Source organism: Scedosporium apiospermum (genome assembly GCF_000732125.1).
Source record: "Scedosporium apiospermum strain IHEM 14462 chromosome Unknown SEQ_SAPIO_0011, whole genome shotgun sequence".
NCBI classification, from domain to species: Eukaryota; Fungi; Ascomycota; class Sordariomycetes; order Microascales; family Microascaceae; genus Scedosporium; species Scedosporium apiospermum.
The window spans coordinates 992951-1014013 of NW_015971712.1; the positions used below are offsets into that span (position 1 = coordinate 992951).

Here is a 21063-nt window from a genome sequence, read left to right on the forward strand (position 1 = left end):
AACCTAGAAAGTAACCTTTGCAGCTAAGTTACCTCTGAGGTGGAATGGGCTGGGGGGGCAAGTTCTTGATTTGTTTTATCAAAAACTCTCGCTCATCAATAAACTGCTCATCATCAGTCCTATCACTGAGAAAGTTGGATAGGAAGGTGAGAAGTTTGTCTCGGTTCATGATAAGGATCTTTTGTACAGCAACAGATTTGTGGGGGTTGGCGACAAAGACCTTGAAGACATGAAAACCCTCATACTGAACCATCTTGCGGTCGTCTCTAAGGAGATTCATGCAGATCTTCAGATGCTCACCACTGTCGACGTATGCTGTCATCACACTGTAGTTTGAGCGGTCGAGTAAAATCTCTCCCAACAGCTTGATCGACTGACGCTTTGTGACATAGCTGTTGGACTGCACCAAGGTAGTATTGTATTTGGAGAAGAACATTTCAAAGTTCACAGTGAGATACCGCGGTACGAGCTCCTTGTGTTTCGTCAAGAGTTCCTAGAGCCAACAGAAAATGAATCATCAGTACGGTGGCCAAACGAGTTCACTGATGCTGGCGATAGTTGATGGATAGAGCGGTAGTGTATAGTCAAGTGGGATGTTCGGGGTATATAGACCTACTCTAAAGGTAGTGAAGGCATCTGCAGCAACTTCAAAGGAGCTTTTATCGATCCACTCGAAAAACTTCCAGAACACTCCATTTCCGCTCTGCGGCTTATCTCGCTCGATACCGGCAAGGCCGTACGTGCTAGAGCCCTCCTTCTCTCCATCATCATACAAAATAACCGCCGCAGCAGCCTCGACTTTTAATACCTCCCGCAGAACGGCGCCCGCGGCCGTAGCGCTCTCCTTATAGTCGTACCCACGACATAGTTCAACAAGCACCTGAGGTCGTTGATTGACAACGTACGACAAGGCTACTGGATCGGATTTCGGGGATGCGCCGGCCGGTCGGAATCGGAATATATAGGAGAAGATGACTTGCGTATCCTTCCGAGACTCGAACGGCAGTTTGTGTAGGTGTACGGCAAGCTGGTAGAGGAGATCCTCCTCTATGACGGTCGTGACAAGGTGGTAAATCTGATCTGGGCTGGTGTCGGGGTCTCCCTGAAGGACGAGCTTCATTTGTGACAAGACCTTGGCGAGATCATCTGTTTTGGTGGTGCCGTTTCTCAGGAACTCCTTTGCTTGCTTCGCCAGGTCTACCCCAGGCCTAGACCTGGCGCGTCCAAAGAGAAAGGACATGTTGGACTTGGAATTATTATGGACGACAAGTCGGATCGACGAGGAGCGTGATTGCAACGGTTATTAAGGGATTAAAGGAGATGGCAAGGGAGTGGACGGTGGGCGCAGACGCAGGCGCGTGCGTGGACGTGGGTGTATCTAATCCTATTGTTCCTTGTCACAGAGAGAGAGAGCGTTAGCAGTGCATGGACACGGGCGGTTTGATGCCTCTCCTAAAATGGAAGTCACCTCTAACAAAACTCCTTCGCAATGCATCAATCAATGGAGGAGGGGCCTTGAGGGTCCAGAAAATATCAAGGCGAGGCGTAGCCGAGAGAAAGGGTAAACACCAGAGAAAGTTGGCAAGGCTTAAGCTGGGTATTATCGATCCCCTTGTGGCTTACTTCGTAGACGACTCTACGAATAGCAATTACATCCAGATCCGGGCCGTGAACATAAACTCAAGGGCATCCGCGAAGTGCTGGATTTTATTGATCAATGCAATGTTCCATTAACAGATCAATCCATCAATCGATCAACACGGCGGGGTAATAACTAACAGAAGCCTGTCGGGCTGTCTCCGACTTGTTATGGCTTTCCCGAGATTCCGACTGGGCCAGGATCCATTTAACTGCAAGTCTAAGGAGGAAATAACATCAAGAGGGGTCAAACTTCAATGTTAGAGGTGGGATCTAAACTACACAGGTAGAAAGTAAACAATAGTTGACTAAGCTCCTCGTTCCTCTCCTCGGGCAACCACAATCTCGAAGTACAACACAGAAGTATGCTTTACTTCAAATTTCGTCCAATGTGTTTACTAAACTTCAGAGTGGTAACACATCAATGTCAATATTAATCAACCAATCGTCGGCACAGCGATTGGAAAATGTGAGCCAGAAGATTGATTGCCTTGGCAGCTGACACCATCCGGTCAAGTCCGTCTCCCTCGTCCACGAGAAGCGGCCTATATTGATGCTGTCAGCAACAGGAAAACCATGGCGACTGCTTGGACAGGCCAGCGATACATACTAAATAGCAGTCTTTCAACGACATAAATTCTTTAAGGCATTTGTCTTTGTGTACGGAATTGAAGTCGGCGACAACACATCGACCATAGACAACAGCCTATTCAGGCGAGTTTTAGCGAACATGAATATTTTTGTCATCCACTGAGGTCGACCTAGTCAAGGATGCAGAACTCAGAGGGGGTCCTCCTCACCTGTGGAGAGCATTGCGAAACAGCCGTTGCTAGCGTTTGTATAGGTCGAGGAGTTGGTCGCGTCATACTGAGAAGCAAAGACTCTCAATGGTATTGTGCCTTCATTCAGAAACTGCGAAGTAAGTAGCAATAATAGACGGCGAGCCAAGTCATTTCTTGGAAGCTGGAGCAACAAGGTTGGCAGGCGTATGTATCTAAACGGCAATGCGATAAATGGAATATTATTGTATCTGTAATTATCCCGGCTACCGGGTTTACGCTTTGCTCATGCCGGGTACCTTCGTACCTTCGTACACCGTACATTGGCTACATGAAAAGAGATGGCTGGCGACGCGACTGAGAGATTCTCCACCAAGTACCTTTTGTATCAACCTCCAATCCGCGTTGCTGTGTCGGTCCAAATGCCCATTCCTAAGACTCGCGCGACTCAACAATGACGGTGTGGAAACGAGATTCTTGAAAACCAAGCTCTTATTCACAGCAGTCTTGGGCACACTGCCAGGTTCTATCGTCCCTAACGCGCCCAATGCGCACATCCCACTCGCGAGCCGCCCTTGACAACACGCGAATTTCGAGAACCCAACACCGCTTCTTCGGCGCCAGTCTCCCCCAACCCGGCAGCTCGTGTCGCATTACTTGTTGAACCGCTCCCAGCCTGAAATGCACTTCCACCTAGCATGCGATCCATACAGCAAGGCCTCACATGCCGTCTTTGCTGCCTTATCCAGCGCTGGCCCAGTATGACGGCAAACCTGGGTCCGAAATATCAACTAACTCGTCGGAAATATTCTACACAAATGAAGGTATTTAGTGTTCTGCCAACCTCGCGCTCTTCAGCTCCACTTCCAGGGGGCAGCGGCTAACGGACACATCCTCCCTCTTAGACATTAGCGTCATCCACGAGATTGTCGTGGCCGCCCAGGAGCACCTGGACGGTCTCCCAGAACAGGACAGAGTCCCTACCAATTCTCTCTTTCAAGCCTATGATGCAGTCCTCCCCGCGCATGGGATTGACCCGGAGAATGACCAGCATCTCTCGAGGCTCGTTTTTAGGATTGGAGGCGAGCGAGGCGAGGGAACGCTATTGGAGAAGTTCGGTTCGGTTTTGTCGCGGATGGGGATTGAGCTCGAGTTCGATACTAGCTCAATACCCGCGGAACCGGAGCTCTCCGAGGTTTCCCAGACCGAAATCACATCGCCCCGGTTCAGACCGACCCTTGTTAGCCGCGCCAAGTTCGCTGAGAAGGATCTTGCCGGAGGCGCCGCTCTACCTTCCGCGGACTCTGAGACAGAGTCGCCGTCCTCGTCCAAGTCTGCCGGCACGACGGCGACCGAAACTGCTCATACGACCCGGCTAATCTCGCACGGGCATCCGGCTCACATTCCGTGTGCTGGTAGTATCCCCCAACACAATCTCCCCGCTCAGCCACCGCGCAGGAAAGAGCCAGCACGGCATACCCCTGTTGACTTGCCTATGGCCCTCAGAGCTAGCGGTACCAATACCCTAAATCCGGTCAGCCCCACTGCCTCAGAGGACAAGCAAGCCCTTCTTGATGATCTTGAAGATGCGTCAGCAGACGAGCGAACCAGTCAACTTGCGGAGCTCGAGCTGGCGTTTCTCGGACAGAGGCTGTTTAACTCTTGGCTGAATTTGACTACCCCTCCCGAAAACACCGAGGAATATCGCAGGATATTGGCTGAAACGGTGTACGAACGTAATGTGACTGAGGCACTTCTCACCCAGTGGAAAGACCTAGCATATTGGAAGAGATCAGCAGCACAAGAGGCAGCGTGTCTCGAGTCCTATGCTGTACGTTGCGACAGAGTAGCGGGAAGGGCTCGCCAAATTTACGTTTTAACGACTGGATTCGTTCTTTGGCATCAGCTCTCCGCGTTGAAAACCGAGAGGACTGCGGTTGCTCGAAGACACATACTGCGATTAAGACACTTCGATTCGTGGAAGGAGGTTGCCCTAGGGGATTACCGTGCTATCCGCACCTTTGTTCACAGAGTCTACCTCCCGAGATGGAACGAGCAGCTGGAAGTTTTAAAACAAAAAGAGGAGACTGCCCATCAAGCTCGGCGCCAAACCCTTTTATCAAACACCTTCACGGAGTGGCAGAGGCTCACCTTTGAAAGCACGGTCCAATCTCGAAGATCTCGGCGTCTCAAAGAATCTGCTTTCCATTTGTGGCTGCAGGCGAGCCAACTTCGGGTTCGGGCCACCGCTGATTCAGACAAGCACCACAAGGCCATTGTGGTTGTTAAAACGCTCCGGGACTGGCTTTCTCGTTCAAAACACCTCGGAAACCATATTTCTTCTAGTGCCCACCATTTTCAAGGCCGCATGTTATCTACCCTCTTCTCACGATGGCTTGCGCTTCCTCGTGGGGATGCGAAGGCCACGAACCTATACGCTAAAGACACGCTATCAAAGTACTTTCATTTATGGAACCTAGATACGAAGGTCAAGATATTCAAAGTCGACCAGGACCTTCGCTTAGCATCGCAGTATTTCCTGCTGTGGGTAACTCTCCAGAAGATTGAGACATTCCGATTGGAACGCGACGACCGCTTCAGAGCAGGAATCTTTAAATTATTTCTACGTCGATCAGGCGCGCTTGAGAGCATGGCTCAAACGAACCATATGCTCCCCGCCGCCGTACATGTTTCCCAACCTGTCATCACGTCTCTGTTCGAGTTATGGCACCAGCTAGCCGAAGATTCCGCAAGCCTGAATGCAATGGTGCTTGATAGATCTCACGCGGCCACCAAGGTAAATAACCTTAACGACTGGTTTGAAGCGACCACTCACGACACCGAAATGGAGAGATGGGCACAGCGCGGCGCGTTCTATCTCTCTGTTCATGGCAGGTTTGGGGACTGGAAAACTTGGGCGAAGCGTGAAAGAGAGCGAAAACTGAGGGTTACCTACACCATGGCCAAGAACGAAATTAATGAGCGCCTCGTCCTTGGCTGCTGGGAGAAATGGAGAGCCGCATGTGTCTCCACGGTCGCCTTGAACCGAACCTGGACGCACGTAGTCCGCACTCATGACCAAGAATTACTGGCTTCGGTGATGAAGAGTTGGATGCGGGGTGTACGACATGCTCTAGTCCTTGACCAGCACAGCCAGCACTTATTGAAACATTCCCTACTAGATAACTGGCGCGCGATGGCCGAAGCATGCATCTACGGCGATGCAGAAGCGTCACAACTCTGGGTTGAACGTATCTTAGACTCGTGCTGGACTCGATGGAACATTGCCTTTCAATGGGCAGAAGGCCAGTCCTACAATGCGGCGAATACGATCGAAAGGCGCCGCAGAGAGGCCCTCATCAAGAATTTCCTGCTTTGGGGTGGAGTTAACTCTGGCAATGAACCTGAAGAGGACGTTGGTCAAGGAAGTGTCAACGCAGTCAACGCAGTCCTTAGCCAAAGCGATGCGGCGTGGCGTGAGGTTCCAAAACGGCACCGCTTTACACCAGGGAATATGCAGCTATGGTCGAGATCGAATTTCTTAGACCCTAGGCGGAAGTCTACCCGTTTACGTTTGGACAACGATGATGGTGATCTTGATAGTCTCGTCGGGACGATAAACACCCCGACAAGACGGACTGGCCCGGCGAGATCTCTGGCGGGGTTGCCATCTACCACGCCAGCTGGCCCACTGCCCACGCCATATGAGCGCGAACTACGTGAGAGATACATGACCAGGACAAAGGCGAAAGGTGAATATGAGGGCGAGAGCTAGAGGCAGAGTGGGGAGGTCGGACTAGTAGCACTTTCAAATACATCCTGCCGACTGCAGTAACGGAGATGTCTTCCGGCCTCATCGTCTTGATGGGCCACTCATGAACGCACCGAAGACCAACATGATATCGTGATACCAAGTAACGGGGGAACTGGCGCCAGACTGAAGCGGCCGACTTGCAGAGGTTGGTAAATCGCTTTTATCAACAGACGACAGGATATTGCTCGCCATTGAAGAGCTGAGGATCTGGTCTTGCAACAGTGTATTAATAGCAGCAATATGAGCCAATATTGAACTTGCATAAACTAGTGTTATTCCCAAGTTTACTTAAGTTTACAATTGGAGAAGTGCCGTTGTGAGCGTCCAATTGAGCATCAAATCAATAGATTTGGCGTGATGTTGCCCCACCACCGCAGCTCCTGATCATTATGGTATTACTTGTGCCGGACCTAAGTTTACCTCAACAAGCTCGCGAGCTATGAGGTCACCTGGAACATGCAGTTACCTGTGTACATACAGTGCAGTGCTTCGCAGCAAACTTAAACTATTATACTCCAATATTGCCCACCGAATGTGACCAGCCGACGACTCGATATCGACAAACAATCGACGCATCAAGCCAAGCTGTCAATTCCAACCGCGACCGCCGCCGGACAGCCCTGTAATAGTGAATCCTGCGCAGGGACCAAACGATCGAATCTCCCAGCTTCCACACACCCGCTGTGCTCTTCGGGCATGCCAGAGGGATGGACCCCAGGGACCAGCAGTCTATCTTGTCTTGAACAACGTCCATCATCCTCGCGATCCGGCCGTCCTCCTGCAGGTTTCTCTAGAATATGTGCTTTCGAAACCCGCAACATACAGCATGACAGCCGTTCTTCCTGGACGTCCTAATTGCCGGCGTCAGGCTCTCGCGACTGGCTGCTGGAAGCAGCAACATTTCACCGTGAGTTGTTTCCGAAGGTCACCAGCTGCGTAGCTGCGCAGCTGCGCATATGTAACAAGAGCTTATCATTCCGGGACAGGCCTACATCACAGGAAATGCCTTTACCATCCTAAGCGGGCCGCAGAACCTTGTCCAGACTATTTACGAAAATGGAGACCATCCGCTAGAATCCATCGCCCTGGACGAGACCTCGGGCCTCATAGCCGTATCCACACGAAGTTCTGTACAACTTTACCGGCCCTGTGCTCGTACTTCCAATGGGTCTCACAAGGTGTGCATATTCCGCTGCCATTACTACTACCGCCATCCTTCGTCGACCTATGCTAACAGCCCACAATCACTAGTGGATTCCCAGCTCGACGATCACCCTTAGTGGGGCGCTTCCTTGCCCTATCTCTCCTTCCCTCTCCTGGGGCGCATCCAGCGATCTTCTCGTCGGAACACATGAGCTGGTGCTATACTCGGTACGAGGCGAGCCGAGCCGCGTGTGGGTGGCATCTCTCCCTGGCCCCGTCTCTGTTGCCTCCCTATCCTACGACTCGACCTACATTGCCTCCACCGGCTACGGCGACTGCATTGTCCAAATCTGGCGACGATTAGCCTTTGGTTCCGAAGAGACACATTTCGACCTTTCCTACCTTATCCATCCCACCGAGGTTACGGCAGCCCAGTGGCGCAAGCCGTTTCATCCTGAACAGACCATCGAAAATGTACTGTATACCTTCTGCGCCGATGGTATCATCCGAGTCTGGGCTGGAGCAGACAGCCAGGCCAGTTCCCAGTTGCATTTGTGCGGCAAGATAGACATCGCATCCTCTATACAAGAAAGCCCGAAGAGCTCCCGCGTGATCCGCTGGGCCGGAATTATAGACGGAAGGGACTTTTCTTTGGCAGTTGAGAAGGCTGTCCAACTTCAAGGAGAAGACGGGGAAAAACAAAGCCAACCGATAGATCACATCATATCGATCGCCACGAAGAACCCCGAGATCTGTCTCATCTTTAATGGCTCAGGAATAATGTCTGCTTGGGCTCTTGAATACCTTACTCCAGGCGTACAGAAGCATCCATCCACCGCGATATTTAATATCGCATACGTCAACTCGAGGGAATTCTCATTCCCTAATCTCAGCTTGGGCGCGTCCAGCTCGGACAGTCATGTGCAAATGCATAGCTACTGTGACAGATCAACTGGCCAGCTAGTCCTACTTTTCCAAAGTCTTGATGGCAGGATTGAGGTTTACAATGCCAGTGTAGTTGATCTATTCAGTCCCTCAACAAACCAGCAGCGATTGTCTCTCTCAGCAGTTTGGTCTGGCCACTCCGCCCCCATAACCAAAATGGTTCGAAACTATAGCGGAAGCGCCGTTGTCTCGAGGACCGCTGGCGGCGAGAGTTTTGTGTGGAAGCAAGATGCTGGTCGAGCCGGCCCTCACCACTTTAGTCTCCAAGGTACTATACCTGGGGAGGGCCATATTCACCGCATATCCGTTCTGAGAAAGGGTCGGTTTGTCATCTTTCTTCGTCACAAAACCATATCTCTCTGGGATTGTCGGCAACAGACAGCCGAGCTTCTTGACAGCCAGGAGTATACCATTTCTGGTAAGCCTTTATGCCTCTTGATTCTTCCCCGGCAGCGAGTCGAGGAGAACTTGGTGGCCCATATCGCCACGGTGACTTCCGAACAAAAAGGACTGGTCTGGGAGGTTCAGCTTCCACAATATTCCTCATCACCAAGGTCCGATTCTCAGGCGGCCCGGGTACCCGGCGATGAACGTGATGGGAGAGCTCAATCACCGCTGGGTTCGGTGCGCGAGTTTTGTAGATTTGACCTGCATGGTGCAGACGGCCTTGCGTATGTGCTGCCCGTGGACCCTGCGGGCTCAACCCCGGTCGTCACAGGCTTCCTGGACGTGTTTGCGCGGGATGTGGCCATCTCGTATACAAACTCGGGCAGGGTTGACTTCTGGACGGCAAGGGTTGACATCAAGAATAATAGTGTCGGGTGGCTTTCTACATCCTCGACAGAGACGGGAATACCAAACCCCGCCCGAGTGAGCGGCAGCACGCTGAAAAAGGCCGCCTTGGTCAACGAAACCCGGTCTCAGTTCACCATATGGGACATTGGCGGCTATCGTTTAGAATATTCGCAAGACTTCAAAACTGAAAACGTAATCAAAGACCTTGATTGGACGTCAACGCCGGACTCCCAGTCGATCCTTGCTGTCGGCTACCAATCTCGAGTCGTACTTATCTCTCAGATGCGGTTTGACTACCTCAACAAGGGCCCTGCGTGGGCGCCGATACGGGAGATCTCTATACAAGATTTGACACCCCATCCTATTGGAGATTCAACCTGGCTCGGTGATGGTCACCTTGTTGTCGGCGCCGGGAATCAGATTTTCACATTCAGTAGGCGCTATGATATGACCACGTCACTCATCCCGAAACTTAAGTTGCCTCAAGGAAAGGATGGCACTTGGGACATGTTTGAGACCGTCCAAAGACTGAACGGACCGTTGCCTGTGTTTCATCCTCAGTTTTTAAGCCAGTGCATCTTGTCGGGGAAGTTTACACTTGTGCAAGATATACTTGCTTCCTTGCACAATGCGATGAAATACCTTGTTGAGGGCGAGTTTCTTGACAGCTACCTTGATCTCGATCTAGCGAAATTTTATGGTGCGGCCCAGGTATGTAATCATACAATGTCTAGCAGTCTTCCCTCTTCCTCGTCACTCAAATAGCGCGAGCTAACAAGGGACACAGGACGAAGAAAGCCAGAAACAGGGCGGTTTTGGCAGCTACCTAGGATCTGGCCGACCAATGCAAGACTCCGAGGAATCATTTTCAGAGGAAACATCTCAGTCCCTTAAAGATCAATTAACGCGAGTCAACGTTGCTCAGTTATCCGGCCAGGAACAAATTCAACTCGCAGATATCGTAGAATGTCTAGGAATGGTCGAAAAGCATCGCAGGTCTCTCGACGAGAACGGTGCCCGCTTCTTGCTTTTCTTCCGTCAGGCAATGCTTCGACGTGGCCGTGTCAACGACATGGCAATATCCTGGCGAGATATCAACTGGGCGTTTCACTCCAATAGCCAGGATATTCTTGTTGATTTTGTATCAAGGCAATATCAAGGGGCTCTTCATTGGGAACACGCAAGGGAAAGCGGCATGTTTTCATGGCTGTCAGACGCCAACGCCATGGTATGTTGCAAGCCATATACTTTTCAAAGCGAAAGCCGCCTGCCTTGCATCACGTCGTACCATGACTAACATGCTATTGTGTCCTAGCGGACTCAATTTGAGCGGATCGCACGGAGCGAATACTCGAAGGGAGATGCCAAGAATCCAGTCAACTGTAGTCTATTTTACCTGGCATTGAGACAGAAGGGCGTCCTGCGTACCCTGTGGCGGATCGCAACCTGGCACCCAGAACAACGCGCTACTTATAAACTCCTATCAAACGACTTTGAGGATCCAAAATGGAAAATGGTTGCGCTCAAGAATGCGTACGCCTTGATGAGCAGACGTCGATTTGGTCAGTTTGTTGCCCTCTTGTATTCTCTACCTCTAACCTATCTCGAAGCCCTTAACTAACGCGCCCGGTATTTCTTAAGAATACGCCGCGGCATTTTTCCTCCTCGGCGATAGTTTGCAAGATGCGGTCAATGTGTGTGTCGAACAACTAGACGATATTCAGCTAGCTATTGCAATAGCGCGGTTGTATGAAGGGGATGATGGGTTAATATTCAGAAGGCTATTGGAGGAGGAAGTCCTGACCCATGCTGCTCGGGAAGGCGACCGGTGGCTCGCTTCATGGGCATTCTGGATTCTCGGTAGGAGGGACATGGCTGTGAGGGCCCTGATAGTATGCCAACCTTCTAGTAACTCGAGCCAGGCTTCGGTTTACCTTCCTACCCTCAAGGATTTCCAAAGAGCCATTTACTGACCACTTATTTACAGACTCCAGTTTATCATCTTTTGGACACGCCTCGAACACCTGACATCAAATCACAAATCTTCCTCACGGATGACCCAGCGCTTGTGGTTCTCTACGCTCAGCTGCGACAGCAAACACTACAAACTCTACGGGGAGCTTCCAAGGTCACCCCAGAGGCCGAGTGGCAGTTCGTTCTCCATAGTGCCAAGATATATGACCGCATGGGCTGTGACCTTTTGGGCTTGGATCTTGGTAGGTTTTTCTTTCCTGTCCCCCTCCGCCCCAAATGGCCATGGCACCGCCTTCGGTGCTGGTAAATGATATTTGCCTAACTCTTTTTCCCAGTCCGCAACTGGGAGTTCCCGCGCCATCCCGTCGGCGGACTGCCCGAGGTTCATGGTGATATTGCGAATCCCCTCGCACTCCTCAAGAGACGAAGCTCCGTAGTCATCGCAGACCTGCCCTTCAGGAGACTCCATGGGGAGAAGGGACCGCCAGAGGGCGAAAATGGCGGCACCCGAGCTACGAGTTTGGTTCAACCAACACAAAGACAAGAGCCGGATATGAACTCGTTTTTCGACTCATTCGGCCTGTAATCCTTGCGTTTCCTGTCGTTAATCGTAATATCTAGTGTGCATCCCCCGCCGCCCAAGCCAAAGAATCTTGAGCAGCATGGATGGTAGGGCATTTGTGAGAGGGCATTTGTGGGGGCAGTGGCTAATGAGGTCGTTCAGCAACCCAACAAACATCCAGGGGATTTTTTCAACTAGAATGCAAGTTAACAATCTAGATTATTCCTACGCTCTTCGTGATATCACGGACATGTTTAATGTTACTTATACTTGTACTCGTGAATAGGGCGGAGCTTAACTGCCGACTCCGAACATGAATTCTCTTACAGCACGTGATACGTCATCCCCAATCCGGACAATCCACGCGAGACCACCCACATCATGACGTCGAGTCAACGTTGACGGAACTATTGTCATTCTCGATCGAATTACAAATCATTCACGGCGCTGTCTTCTATCCTTCTCCTTCATTGCAGCAGAGGAACAGAGGCTGAGATTGTCCACAAGTTGCAGTTATCCGCGACCTCAACTAGATTTCCTCTTAGTTTTTCAGGTGGTGGTTTGCAGCTTAATATTACTCACTGGAAAGTCAGATCCCTATCTACTCCGTACTTCAGATGAGTCTCGGTGCTTCTTCTTCTCGTCCTTCTAGTCCTTCTTCTAGACCCCTAAACCCAACTTTTCAATAAGATCAACGATGGCTCCTGACAGGGGGTTAAGACCAGAAAGTGCAAGCCATCTTGGTGGCGAGCTGCTGATACACCCTCCTGGACGCAGCTTTACGCTCCGGGGCCTCTTTGTAGGCCTGCTGGTCGGATTAATTATATGTTTCTCGAACATGTACTTCGGGTTACAGACAGGGTGGTGAGTTCTTCCAGAGCACGTTGCTGTTACCTACTTGGGCTGATCCGTCCAATTCAGGGTCAGTCCTATGACTCTTCCCGCAAGCCTGCTAGGGTTTGGCCTATTTAGGACGCTGTCGAAGCACCTCGATTTCCCGTTCTCACCCGTCGAGAACGTCCTTGTGCAGACCGTTGCTGGAAGCATGGCCCTCATGCCACTGGGTTGTGGCTTTGTAGGCGTTGTATGTCCACCTTCTTCTCAGCAAAGGAGAAGAAAAAAAACCAAACATCCCACCCCGGGTTTAACTTCTGCTTTTGCGAAGGCATTGCTGACTGCTACAGTTGCCGGCTATGAATTACTTGCTCTCGCCCGACGAGATGGGGCCTATACAGATGAGCACCTGGAAGCTCATCGTATGGTCTCTTGGCCTTTGCTACTTTGGCGTCGTTTTTGCAGTGCCTTTGTAAGGGCCCCAACCCACTAACCTATGTGCCACAGTCTCTTCTCCTTTTCATCACCGGGATTACCACTAACTAGATGAAGGCGCCGGCAGGTCATTATCCGCGAAAGGCTACGTTTCCCTAGTGGCTTTAGCACGGCTGTATTAATAGGCGTTCTCCATGGCCAGACGCCTGACCCCTCCGAAACCAGCAAAGACCACGCATCGTCAGGGGCATTCGCAAGCCTAGTGCCCAAAGTCAGCCAGCATTCTTCTTCAGACAGAATTGGCGACGACTCGGGATCCGTCCTTGACGACGACGAACCTAAGGTAGTACGCCCGTGGGGCACGAACATAAGATTACTCCTAGTGTGCTTCATTATCTCCGGGGTATTCACTCTCGCTATGCATTTCTACCCCGTCCTCCGTAACCTTCCAATATTTGGCCGAGTTGCCGCAGAATCCTGGCTATGGACATTCAATCCCAGTTTAGCCTATGTTGGACAAGGCGTTATTATGGGACCTGAGACAACCCTCCACATGGCCCTCGGTGCTTTCGTCGGTTGGGCCATCCTTTCTCCTCTTGCCCATTATCGGGAATGGGCACCTGGCCCTGTTGGTGATTGGGACACGGGTAGTAAAGGGTGGATAGTCTGGGTTTCGCTTTCGATAATGCTGTCGGATGCTATTATTAACCTTGCTCATGTTGGGTCGCAAATTCTCCTAGGACCAGCTTTTTTTGAACTCCTGAAATCTCGTTTCAAGTCGCTGGTAGGCAAGGGCAGCATCCAGACCCAGTACACCCAGCTCCGCAACACCGATGATGAAAACACGCTGCTAGTGCCGGAGTCAACGGAGCAGGGGCTCTATCAATCAGGAAGCGGGAGCATTTGGGAGCATCATACTCGCCCACGGCTCGAAATGGCCAGGGGCGAGGAATTGGATGAAGATGCCCCTCCCGAGCAGCAAGTCGGCAACCGCACTATTAGCGTGGGCCTTGCCGCTTCCATTCTCTTATGTATAGTGAGTATTCATGTTGTCTTCCGCGATTTAGTACCACTATATGCAACTGTCCTCGCTGTGGCGATGGCGCTTGTGCTTAGTGTCATGGGCGTTCGTGCCCTGGGGGAGACAGACCTCAACCCAGTCTCCGGCATCAGCAAATTAGCGCAACTCTTCTTTGCACTTGTCGTACCGGCTTCCAATAAAGCCGCGATTCTTATAAACCTCATCTCCGGGGCGGTAGTAAGTTTCATCTTCCCTCCCAGTGTATAATAGCCCACCCCTAGAGTTCTGCCGCTCACCAATTGATAGTCTGAAGCTGTACGTAAATATATCCAGGTTTTGTATTCGAATCGCATGCTTACGTGCATTTCTGGGCGCAAAAGGGGGCGCTGCAAGCGGGCGAGCTCATGCAGGACCTAAAAACAGGTCATCTTCTTGGTGCAGCTCCTAATGCGCAGTTCTGGGGCCAAGTCATCGGCGCCACCGTCGGCGCCATTGTGAGCGCCTTCATATACCAGCTCTATACCACGTTCGTCCTCCCAATGAATCAAGAACGCGTCCATTTGTGCTGACGGATACAAGGGTTTACCCAATCCCAGGCGACTTATTCCAGGTCCCGACTGCCTACGTCTGGATTTTCACAGCGAGGCTGGTCACCGGGAAGGGGCTTCCTCCAATGGCCAAGGAATGGGCCATTGGCGCCGGCGTACTTTTCTCCGCCACCACCATCACGAGGATAACATCGGCAGGGAAACGTTGGCGTGCACTGATTCCAGGAGGGGTTGCAGTCGCAGTTGGTGCGTCTCTCCCGTGTGAAAACTCGCCTTTGTGATCCAACATCCGAGCTTACATCATAACGTATCTAGGAATGTATAACGTCCCATCGTTCACGCTGGCGAGGGCGGTTGGTGGTTTGTTCGGCTGGTACTGGCAGGCCGTCTTGAAGAAATCTAGCACACCCCTGATAGTCATAGCATCGGTAAGTAGCCTGTAATTTTTTACTCAGACTGTTTCTAACGGCATCTTCGAAGGGCTTCATTCTCGGGGAGGGATTCTTGAGTATCGTTAATCTTATTCTAGAGAGCTTGCGAACCTCTCGGTCGTGATTGGGGACTTCATGGATGGTCAGAACGGTGGTACTGCCCGTCTAGATCGGCGGCCAGTCATAGGTTGACGTTGTGCATTCATGCACAATATCGAGCAATGAGTAACAAAACAGGTGTTGTTACTCCCAGACGTGGACAATAAAACATGTTGGACCGAGACTTTTGCTTTTTTAAAGGAAGAGTTGCCGCAAAACTTATTGTCACCAACCCTCCCGAATGAACCAAGGAAATTCGTCTACCTGTTGTAATGCCAACAAGAGACTCCCCAGTTGAGCCCAGAGCAAGGTCTCAAGAGCGAGCCAGGTTCGATGATGACCTGCCATTACCGGAGCTTCCATATTCTGCTACGGTCCTTCCGACCAGGCACTTTCCAGCTCGTTTTAATCGACAATGCCCTTGAATCACTCTCGAGGGACGAGAACGCAGTTTCTCCAGAAATTTCCAACCCAGCACTGAGATTAGAAGTCTCCTCCTTTACCGGCGGGGCGAGCAGCAAACCCTGTTTCCAGTGAGTCTCCGTCCCAAATGGCCCAGTAGTGAAGGCGATACGCGTTGTACTGCGTTCCTTCCATAGCTGAGCGGATTGTGATGGAGGCGAGACCTGCTCGTGTCGTGAGGCGGTGAAGTAGATATCAAACCAAACGAGAAAGCCATCCACCCTATCGATGTCCCGGTTTAGTTTCGAGGACCACTGGGCTGTGAAAGTTAAGTCTTCGGGCTTTATGTCATGTAGCTGTAGTTGGGTAAGTAGAAATGGCTCTCCGCAGAGGGCGGTAGCAGGGAGGGTGTTGACCTCTGCCTCGTCAAAGATCCCTTCCTGCATGGATTTCATGCTGAAGCCGTATACATCATCCCAAAATGACACGTTGTCGGAAATATACTCGTCGTCGGACACAGGCGCAGCGAAGATAGTCGCAACGCTCGGCACGAGAAGGCCGTCGGGTTTGAGATACCTGTCACGGGCCCAGAGGACGCTCGGGAGCATAGCCTCATACAAAAGGCAGTATCCCATCCACTCACTGATGATGACATCTACCTTTTCGACGGGAAGAGTGACATCCTCTATCCGGCCGGAAATGCAGGTAATGATGTCAGTCAGTCCGTTATCTATAACATTTTGCCGAGCTTTCTGGATGATGGACGAGTTATCAACCGCAAGCACTTTTCTGGCTCCTGCCTTGGCGCAAAACATGCTCAAAATCCCTAGAGTCACCATGTGTTAGCGAGAAGACAGTTCTTCCCCTACTGCACACCCCTTATCAAGCTAGAGCACTTGTTCGCATACCTGTGCCACAACCGATGTCAAGAACGACCTTGTCATGGAACACCTCTTTGTTGCCATAGACGAAATCCCGATATGCGTCTGTCCGTATAACGTCCTTCAACATTGTCTCGTGGATATCTGGAGGCAAGTTAGGAAAGGAGGAAAAGAGAATAAAAGCGAGAGAGAAGTTGAGAAGAGAGGCCAGGTTGGAACGACTTGCCTCGGCCGGCATACGACTCCCAATATTCGGTATCGGGACTTCTCCGAGGCCGCTCGGCACGGCCCTCAGCGTCGCCTGTCAACGGAGCAGATGGATCAGAACCCCATCGGCGGTCGAGGGTCTCCTCCACGGCCAGCCGGTAGTTTTTAAATTGCTCCTGAAGCTCGGACAATTCGTTTTCAAGGAGTTGGTTTCTGGACACCAAATCATTTTCATTTGATAGGTTGGTACTCTGGCCCGATTGATTACCCTCGTCGATGAGCTCGCTTAATTCAATAATGAGACCATCATCATCCAACACCGGACGCAGCAGCTCGTCGTCCTCAATATCTTGCGCCGATATGACAGCGGGCAAGGTCTGGCCTGAGCGAGCACAACGTCGGACTGCGTGGGCAGGCAAGGTACGAGGCAAAATTAGCGTCTGGCATCTCTCTCTAAAGAGAGGCTCATGTTGATATCCTCTTGGAGCGGTCTAGGGCTTGGGTCTAGAATCATACCAAAATTACATAGCTTCACTGCTCCGTGGAAATCGAGACCGAGGCGCCGCTGGGTCGCTAGAAAATCAAAGCCATACTTCTCACGGCTGTAGTCAAGCATTTCGTTCGCGTTAGGGAACGTTACGTCGTCAAAGAAGGACAAAACGGAGATTTGCTCCTGGTCTGGCTCAATATCCTGCCATTCGCCGTCCGAAGACGAGGCAGAGCTCCCCAGCGACACCGTATCACCTTTGGGATCCATCGAAAAATAGAATTGATTGTGAAGTTGGTTCTCGTGGAATAACGATGCCTAGTTGACTCGGACCTTTGGCGGCCTTTGGCAGTAGAAGATGCCAAAGGAATTTATTCTTGTGATTGATTTTTCAAAATTGGGTTTTTTTCACGGTTCAGAAATCTATTCTATTCTTGGCGTCTGTGGTGGGACCTTTGGGGTTAAAAAGGGCAGGCATAAGCGCCTACTGCATTTATCGAGCGCATCATTGATGGCAACGCCCAAGACCATAGTATTGAGCCATCAATGCCAGTGGCTCCTGCGGCTCCAGCGGCGCCAGGTCAATCTTTGAGCTTGTAGCCACTACTGTACGAGTAGTGGAAGGTGGGGTTACCACGGGTGCTTGGGGGGCCAGTATTGTTGCCGTCTAGCTATGGGTATCACTCCCCACCGCATCTTCATCTTCATCGTCTTCATCACTATCATCTTCTTCGCCCCCGTCCGATACTTCCTCGCCCAGCCGGCTCAGTCGTGTTTTGTATCTATCGAGCTTCTCCTCGGTATCACCTAGAACCATCAATAAATCATCGAGCTCGCTTTGAAGCGTCGCCTTTGCATAAGCGACGTCTGCTGCCAATGCCTCGGCCTACTCACGAATATTAGAAAACCCGCACAAGTCTTCCGGTATTGGACCGCGACACTGATCTATTACTCACCTTTTTACGCCCTTCTGTCTCTGAAAGAACGCGCTTTTCAAGCTCTCGAGTTCGTGCGGTGGCGTTCTCCAATGTCGACGCTTTTTCTGCAAGTTGCTTCGTATAATCCTCTCGAATGCTATGTACTTCCTGTGCCTTGCTTTTATTCGTCTGATTTGATGTTATTGATTGTTCTGCAGAAATGCGAAAGGTCGACATCGAACACACCTTCATCAAGTCCACTTCCAACCGACTGATGGTTGCCCGGAGGTCTGCCACTTCCGCTTCTGATCGTCGACGGTATCGTTCTGATTCGACATCCGCCGCATGGCGAATCTGCTCTACTTGTCGCTTGTGATCATCCTCAAGGCGCTGTTGGGTGGCCCGAAGTTGACTGTTCGGCATCCAAGTAAGCCTCTGACCTGGTGAATGTCTATGTTTGCCGTGCTTACCGGATCTCTTCATCACGATTTCGCCTCAACATGTCAAGCCCACTCCTGTGCTCCTCATCTCGTGCACGTTGCTGGGCCTCCAGTTTCCTGTTGTCGTACAACGGTTAGCCTTGTTTGTGTGTGTGTGTATAGGCGAGTAAACCAAAACTGCGTTCGTAGGAGACTCCTGTCTATAACATGATAGACCTGGGGGCTTGTCGACAGGGACAACTTTACCGTATGCCATCCTCGTACTCCCTCCTCAGCGTGTCATTTGCATCTTTTAGTTTAGCAATATCCCTCGAGGCTGCACCACGAGCAGCACGGGAATTTTCCTGTTCCTGTAACAACTCATGCCTCAGCGAGTCTAGGGCTCTCTGCATATCTTGAATTGCCGATTCTTTCTCTTCCAGCTGGGCCCTTAGCGAGTCGACAAGTTCTCGTGACACACCCTTCTCTACCCCATTGGCCATGACTGGAGTCTCCAAGTCCGGGTCTCTATCGATGGCTCGAGCGATCCTGCTGTAATTATCCTTGAGGAACTCGACGAAGGTGTCGTCAAAATAGACATCGGCAAGCTTCCCGGAACTTGAGCCGTCCAACTTTTGTGGCGTAACCTCGAAGTCGCGAATAAAGGGATGCGCTCGAAGGTTCGCTAACCTGTCGAGGTACTTATCTCGGCCCATCCTCGCTAGCAGTATAGGTTGGAGCGTTGCTCGCGGAATTGGCGAATCCTTGGTCGAGAAATCATACACGACGCCCAAGAGCATGGCGCAGAGACCACGAACGATCTCATCAACTCCCTCGGCAGGTTGTGTCACTGCCTGTATCAAACCCTGGACATGGCTACCTTCCCCAAGGAAGTCGTTGACTCCATCCGGATCTTCAAACAACCAACCTAAGAGCAGTATCACATACGCCACTAGAACCCGAGGGTTGTCGCCCCGTGATAGACCAGATATGAGATGGGAAGTAATTGCTTGAATGCTTGTGACCACCTCTTCACCACTGGATACATCCCCTTCCGTTATTGCCATGGCGCTAGCCTTAGCAGTCGGGTCGTTATAAACCAGGTGAAACATGATGATAGCAGCAAACCAGATTCCGTAGGGATCAGAGGTCGCCAGGCGTGGAGAGGGGTTGAGGAGAATCGTGAGGATATTGCCGGTTTCATCCCGGTCTGCTAGATGGCCTTCAATCGCCCGTGAAAGGAAGTGCCGACGAATATCAGAATGTTTGAAGAAGTACGACTTGATACATTCGCAGGCGGCCATGCGCAAGTTGAATTCTGGGCAGGGCTGTACTCCTAGGGTAAGATCCAACAACCCGTCGATTACATATACCATGTTCGTCTTGTCCTCCCTCCCTTCCTGGGTAGCGTCACCTTCGTCGGAAAGTGGGTTTGGCACAGTTAGCTGCGCAAATTTACCTTGAAGATCTGCGTTTCCCCTAACCATATCGGCGCAAGCTATCAACGCCTATAATAGGATAAGTAAGCATCATGCTGGCGCTAAATGGAGGTTCGAAGATGCGAAAACGACACACCTCTGCGCGAATTTGCCCTTCTGCCGACTGACAGAAGGCTAACTGTAACGCGTGATATAGTAGCCCTGTTTGCCAGAACGCGCCCTGATTCTGAGCAAGGTTAACTGACCCTGGAGAGAGGAGAAGACGGATGATAGCTAGGAGAGCATAGATGTTGCGACTCCTTTGGGCCTGGGCCCATGATGCCAACTCCTCCTGAAGAGATGTCTTGTAGGCGCTCTCTAGAAGCGCAGCTAACTGGGAGACGCACTTAGATTCCCGGAACAGTGACTGGTTGGATTGATTTTGCCGGAGAAGATTGGCTAACAAGATCAAGCAGTCCTCTACCGTCTGGCCACCCTCTAATAGGGAGCCCTCTAAGGTTACAATTGTGAAAAGACGCTCGAACGCGCCCTCGAACGCGACTAGCTTCTGTATTTCAGTAGAAGATGGCGTCAGGTAGATCAGGAGGCTAATAGCTTCGTTCCGCACTGCCTCGCGACGATCGTCTAGTAATCCAACAAGGGTGGAGATACCCAGCGGGGCCGAGAGGATGCATTCTTCTGTCCTTTCGATGCGAGCCGATAGGATAGAACCGAGAAGCTGGAGAATATAAAGTCGGGAATAAAAATCGTTCGCTTGGAGAAGGTCAAGCAGTAAAGCAATGTTCTCCTGACGTTGGGTGAACTCGTCGGCAAGCCAGAGGGCGATTTCCTCAGAAGCCTCGGGGCTGTCCTCATTTGGTCGAAAGAGCATCAAGAGGGTCTCAAGCACTACCTTAACCGTGTCCACATCCTCTCCATCTTTCGTAAGACATCCTATTAGACTCCGAAGGGCACCCGATGCGACCGAAGCTGGGTAATCCTTTGCAAAGCTGCGTAGTCCAAGGATTGCCCCCCGGCGATCCTCTAAAAGGGTGGCAGAACTAAGACGACTGCTGAGCACTGTAATTGTTTCGCTAACTGACTGCTTGGCTGGTGCGGACGACAGTGAGAACATCTTGTTCGTGGTTAGGAGTCTGCCATCGAAGCCTAGGAAGCATCCGTCGTTGTGATGTAGTCAGGCATTAAATCGGCTGCTCGAATAGGATCATTAATCAGTTTGCCAAGTCTGAGAAGGGTACCTAATGGGCTTGAGAGAAACTTGCGACTTCTTGAAATGGGAGATTGATCAGTGTT

General features: G+C 51.2%; 5 protein-coding genes across 5 annotated transcripts; 3 read left to right on the forward strand and 2 right to left on the reverse strand.

The window, feature by feature from the left end:
* Positions 1–28: 28 nt before the first annotated feature.
* Positions 29–1240, reverse strand: SAPIO_CDS0256 (Conidiophore development protein hymA; the record flags this gene model as incomplete). The annotated part of the gene is made up of 2 exons (XM_016783080.1): positions 29–493; positions 617–1240. 2 exons carry the CDS (start codon positions 1238–1240, stop codon positions 29–31), a joined length of 1089 nt encoding a protein of 362 aa, XP_016646713.1.
* Positions 1241–3098: 1858 nt separating this feature from the next.
* On the forward strand, positions 3099–6192 carry SAPIO_CDS0257 (uncharacterized protein; the record flags this gene model as incomplete). The annotated part of the gene is made up of 3 exons (XM_016783081.1): positions 3099–3176; positions 3250–4248; positions 4324–6192. The coding sequence occupies 3 exons, from the start codon at positions 3099–3101 to the stop codon at positions 6190–6192; spliced, it is 2946 nt and encodes a 981-aa protein (XP_016646714.1).
* Positions 6193–7057: 865 nt separating this feature from the next.
* On the forward strand, positions 7058–11674 carry SAPIO_CDS0258 (WD repeat domain-containing protein; the record flags this gene model as incomplete). Its single annotated transcript, XM_016783082.1, has 8 exons — positions 7058–7138; positions 7218–7409; positions 7483–9825; positions 9902–10342; positions 10430–10676; positions 10756–11006; positions 11102–11330; positions 11424–11674. 8 exons carry the CDS (start codon positions 7058–7060, stop codon positions 11672–11674), a joined length of 4035 nt encoding a protein of 1344 aa, XP_016646715.1.
* An 814-nt stretch (positions 11675–12488) lies between these two features.
* SAPIO_CDS0259 (uncharacterized protein) lies at positions 12489–15043 on the forward strand (the record flags this gene model as incomplete). The annotated part of the gene is made up of 8 exons (XM_016783083.1): positions 12489–12514; positions 12572–12725; positions 12835–12956; positions 13037–14177; positions 14321–14466; positions 14520–14734; positions 14804–14916; positions 14969–15043. The coding sequence occupies 8 exons, from the start codon at positions 12489–12491 to the stop codon at positions 15041–15043; spliced, it is 1992 nt and encodes a 663-aa protein (XP_016646716.1).
* Positions 15044–15365: 322 nt separating this feature from the next.
* SAPIO_CDS0260 (uncharacterized protein) lies at positions 15366–20884 on the reverse strand (the record flags this gene model as incomplete). Its single annotated transcript, XM_016783084.1, has 10 exons — positions 15366–16246; positions 16297–16328; positions 16542–16890; positions 17034–17313; positions 17687–17881; positions 17952–18101; positions 18159–18324; positions 18383–18469; positions 18599–19839; positions 19907–20884. 10 exons carry the CDS (start codon positions 20882–20884, stop codon positions 15366–15368), a joined length of 4359 nt encoding a protein of 1452 aa, XP_016646717.1.
* Positions 20885–21063: the final 179 nt, after the last annotated feature.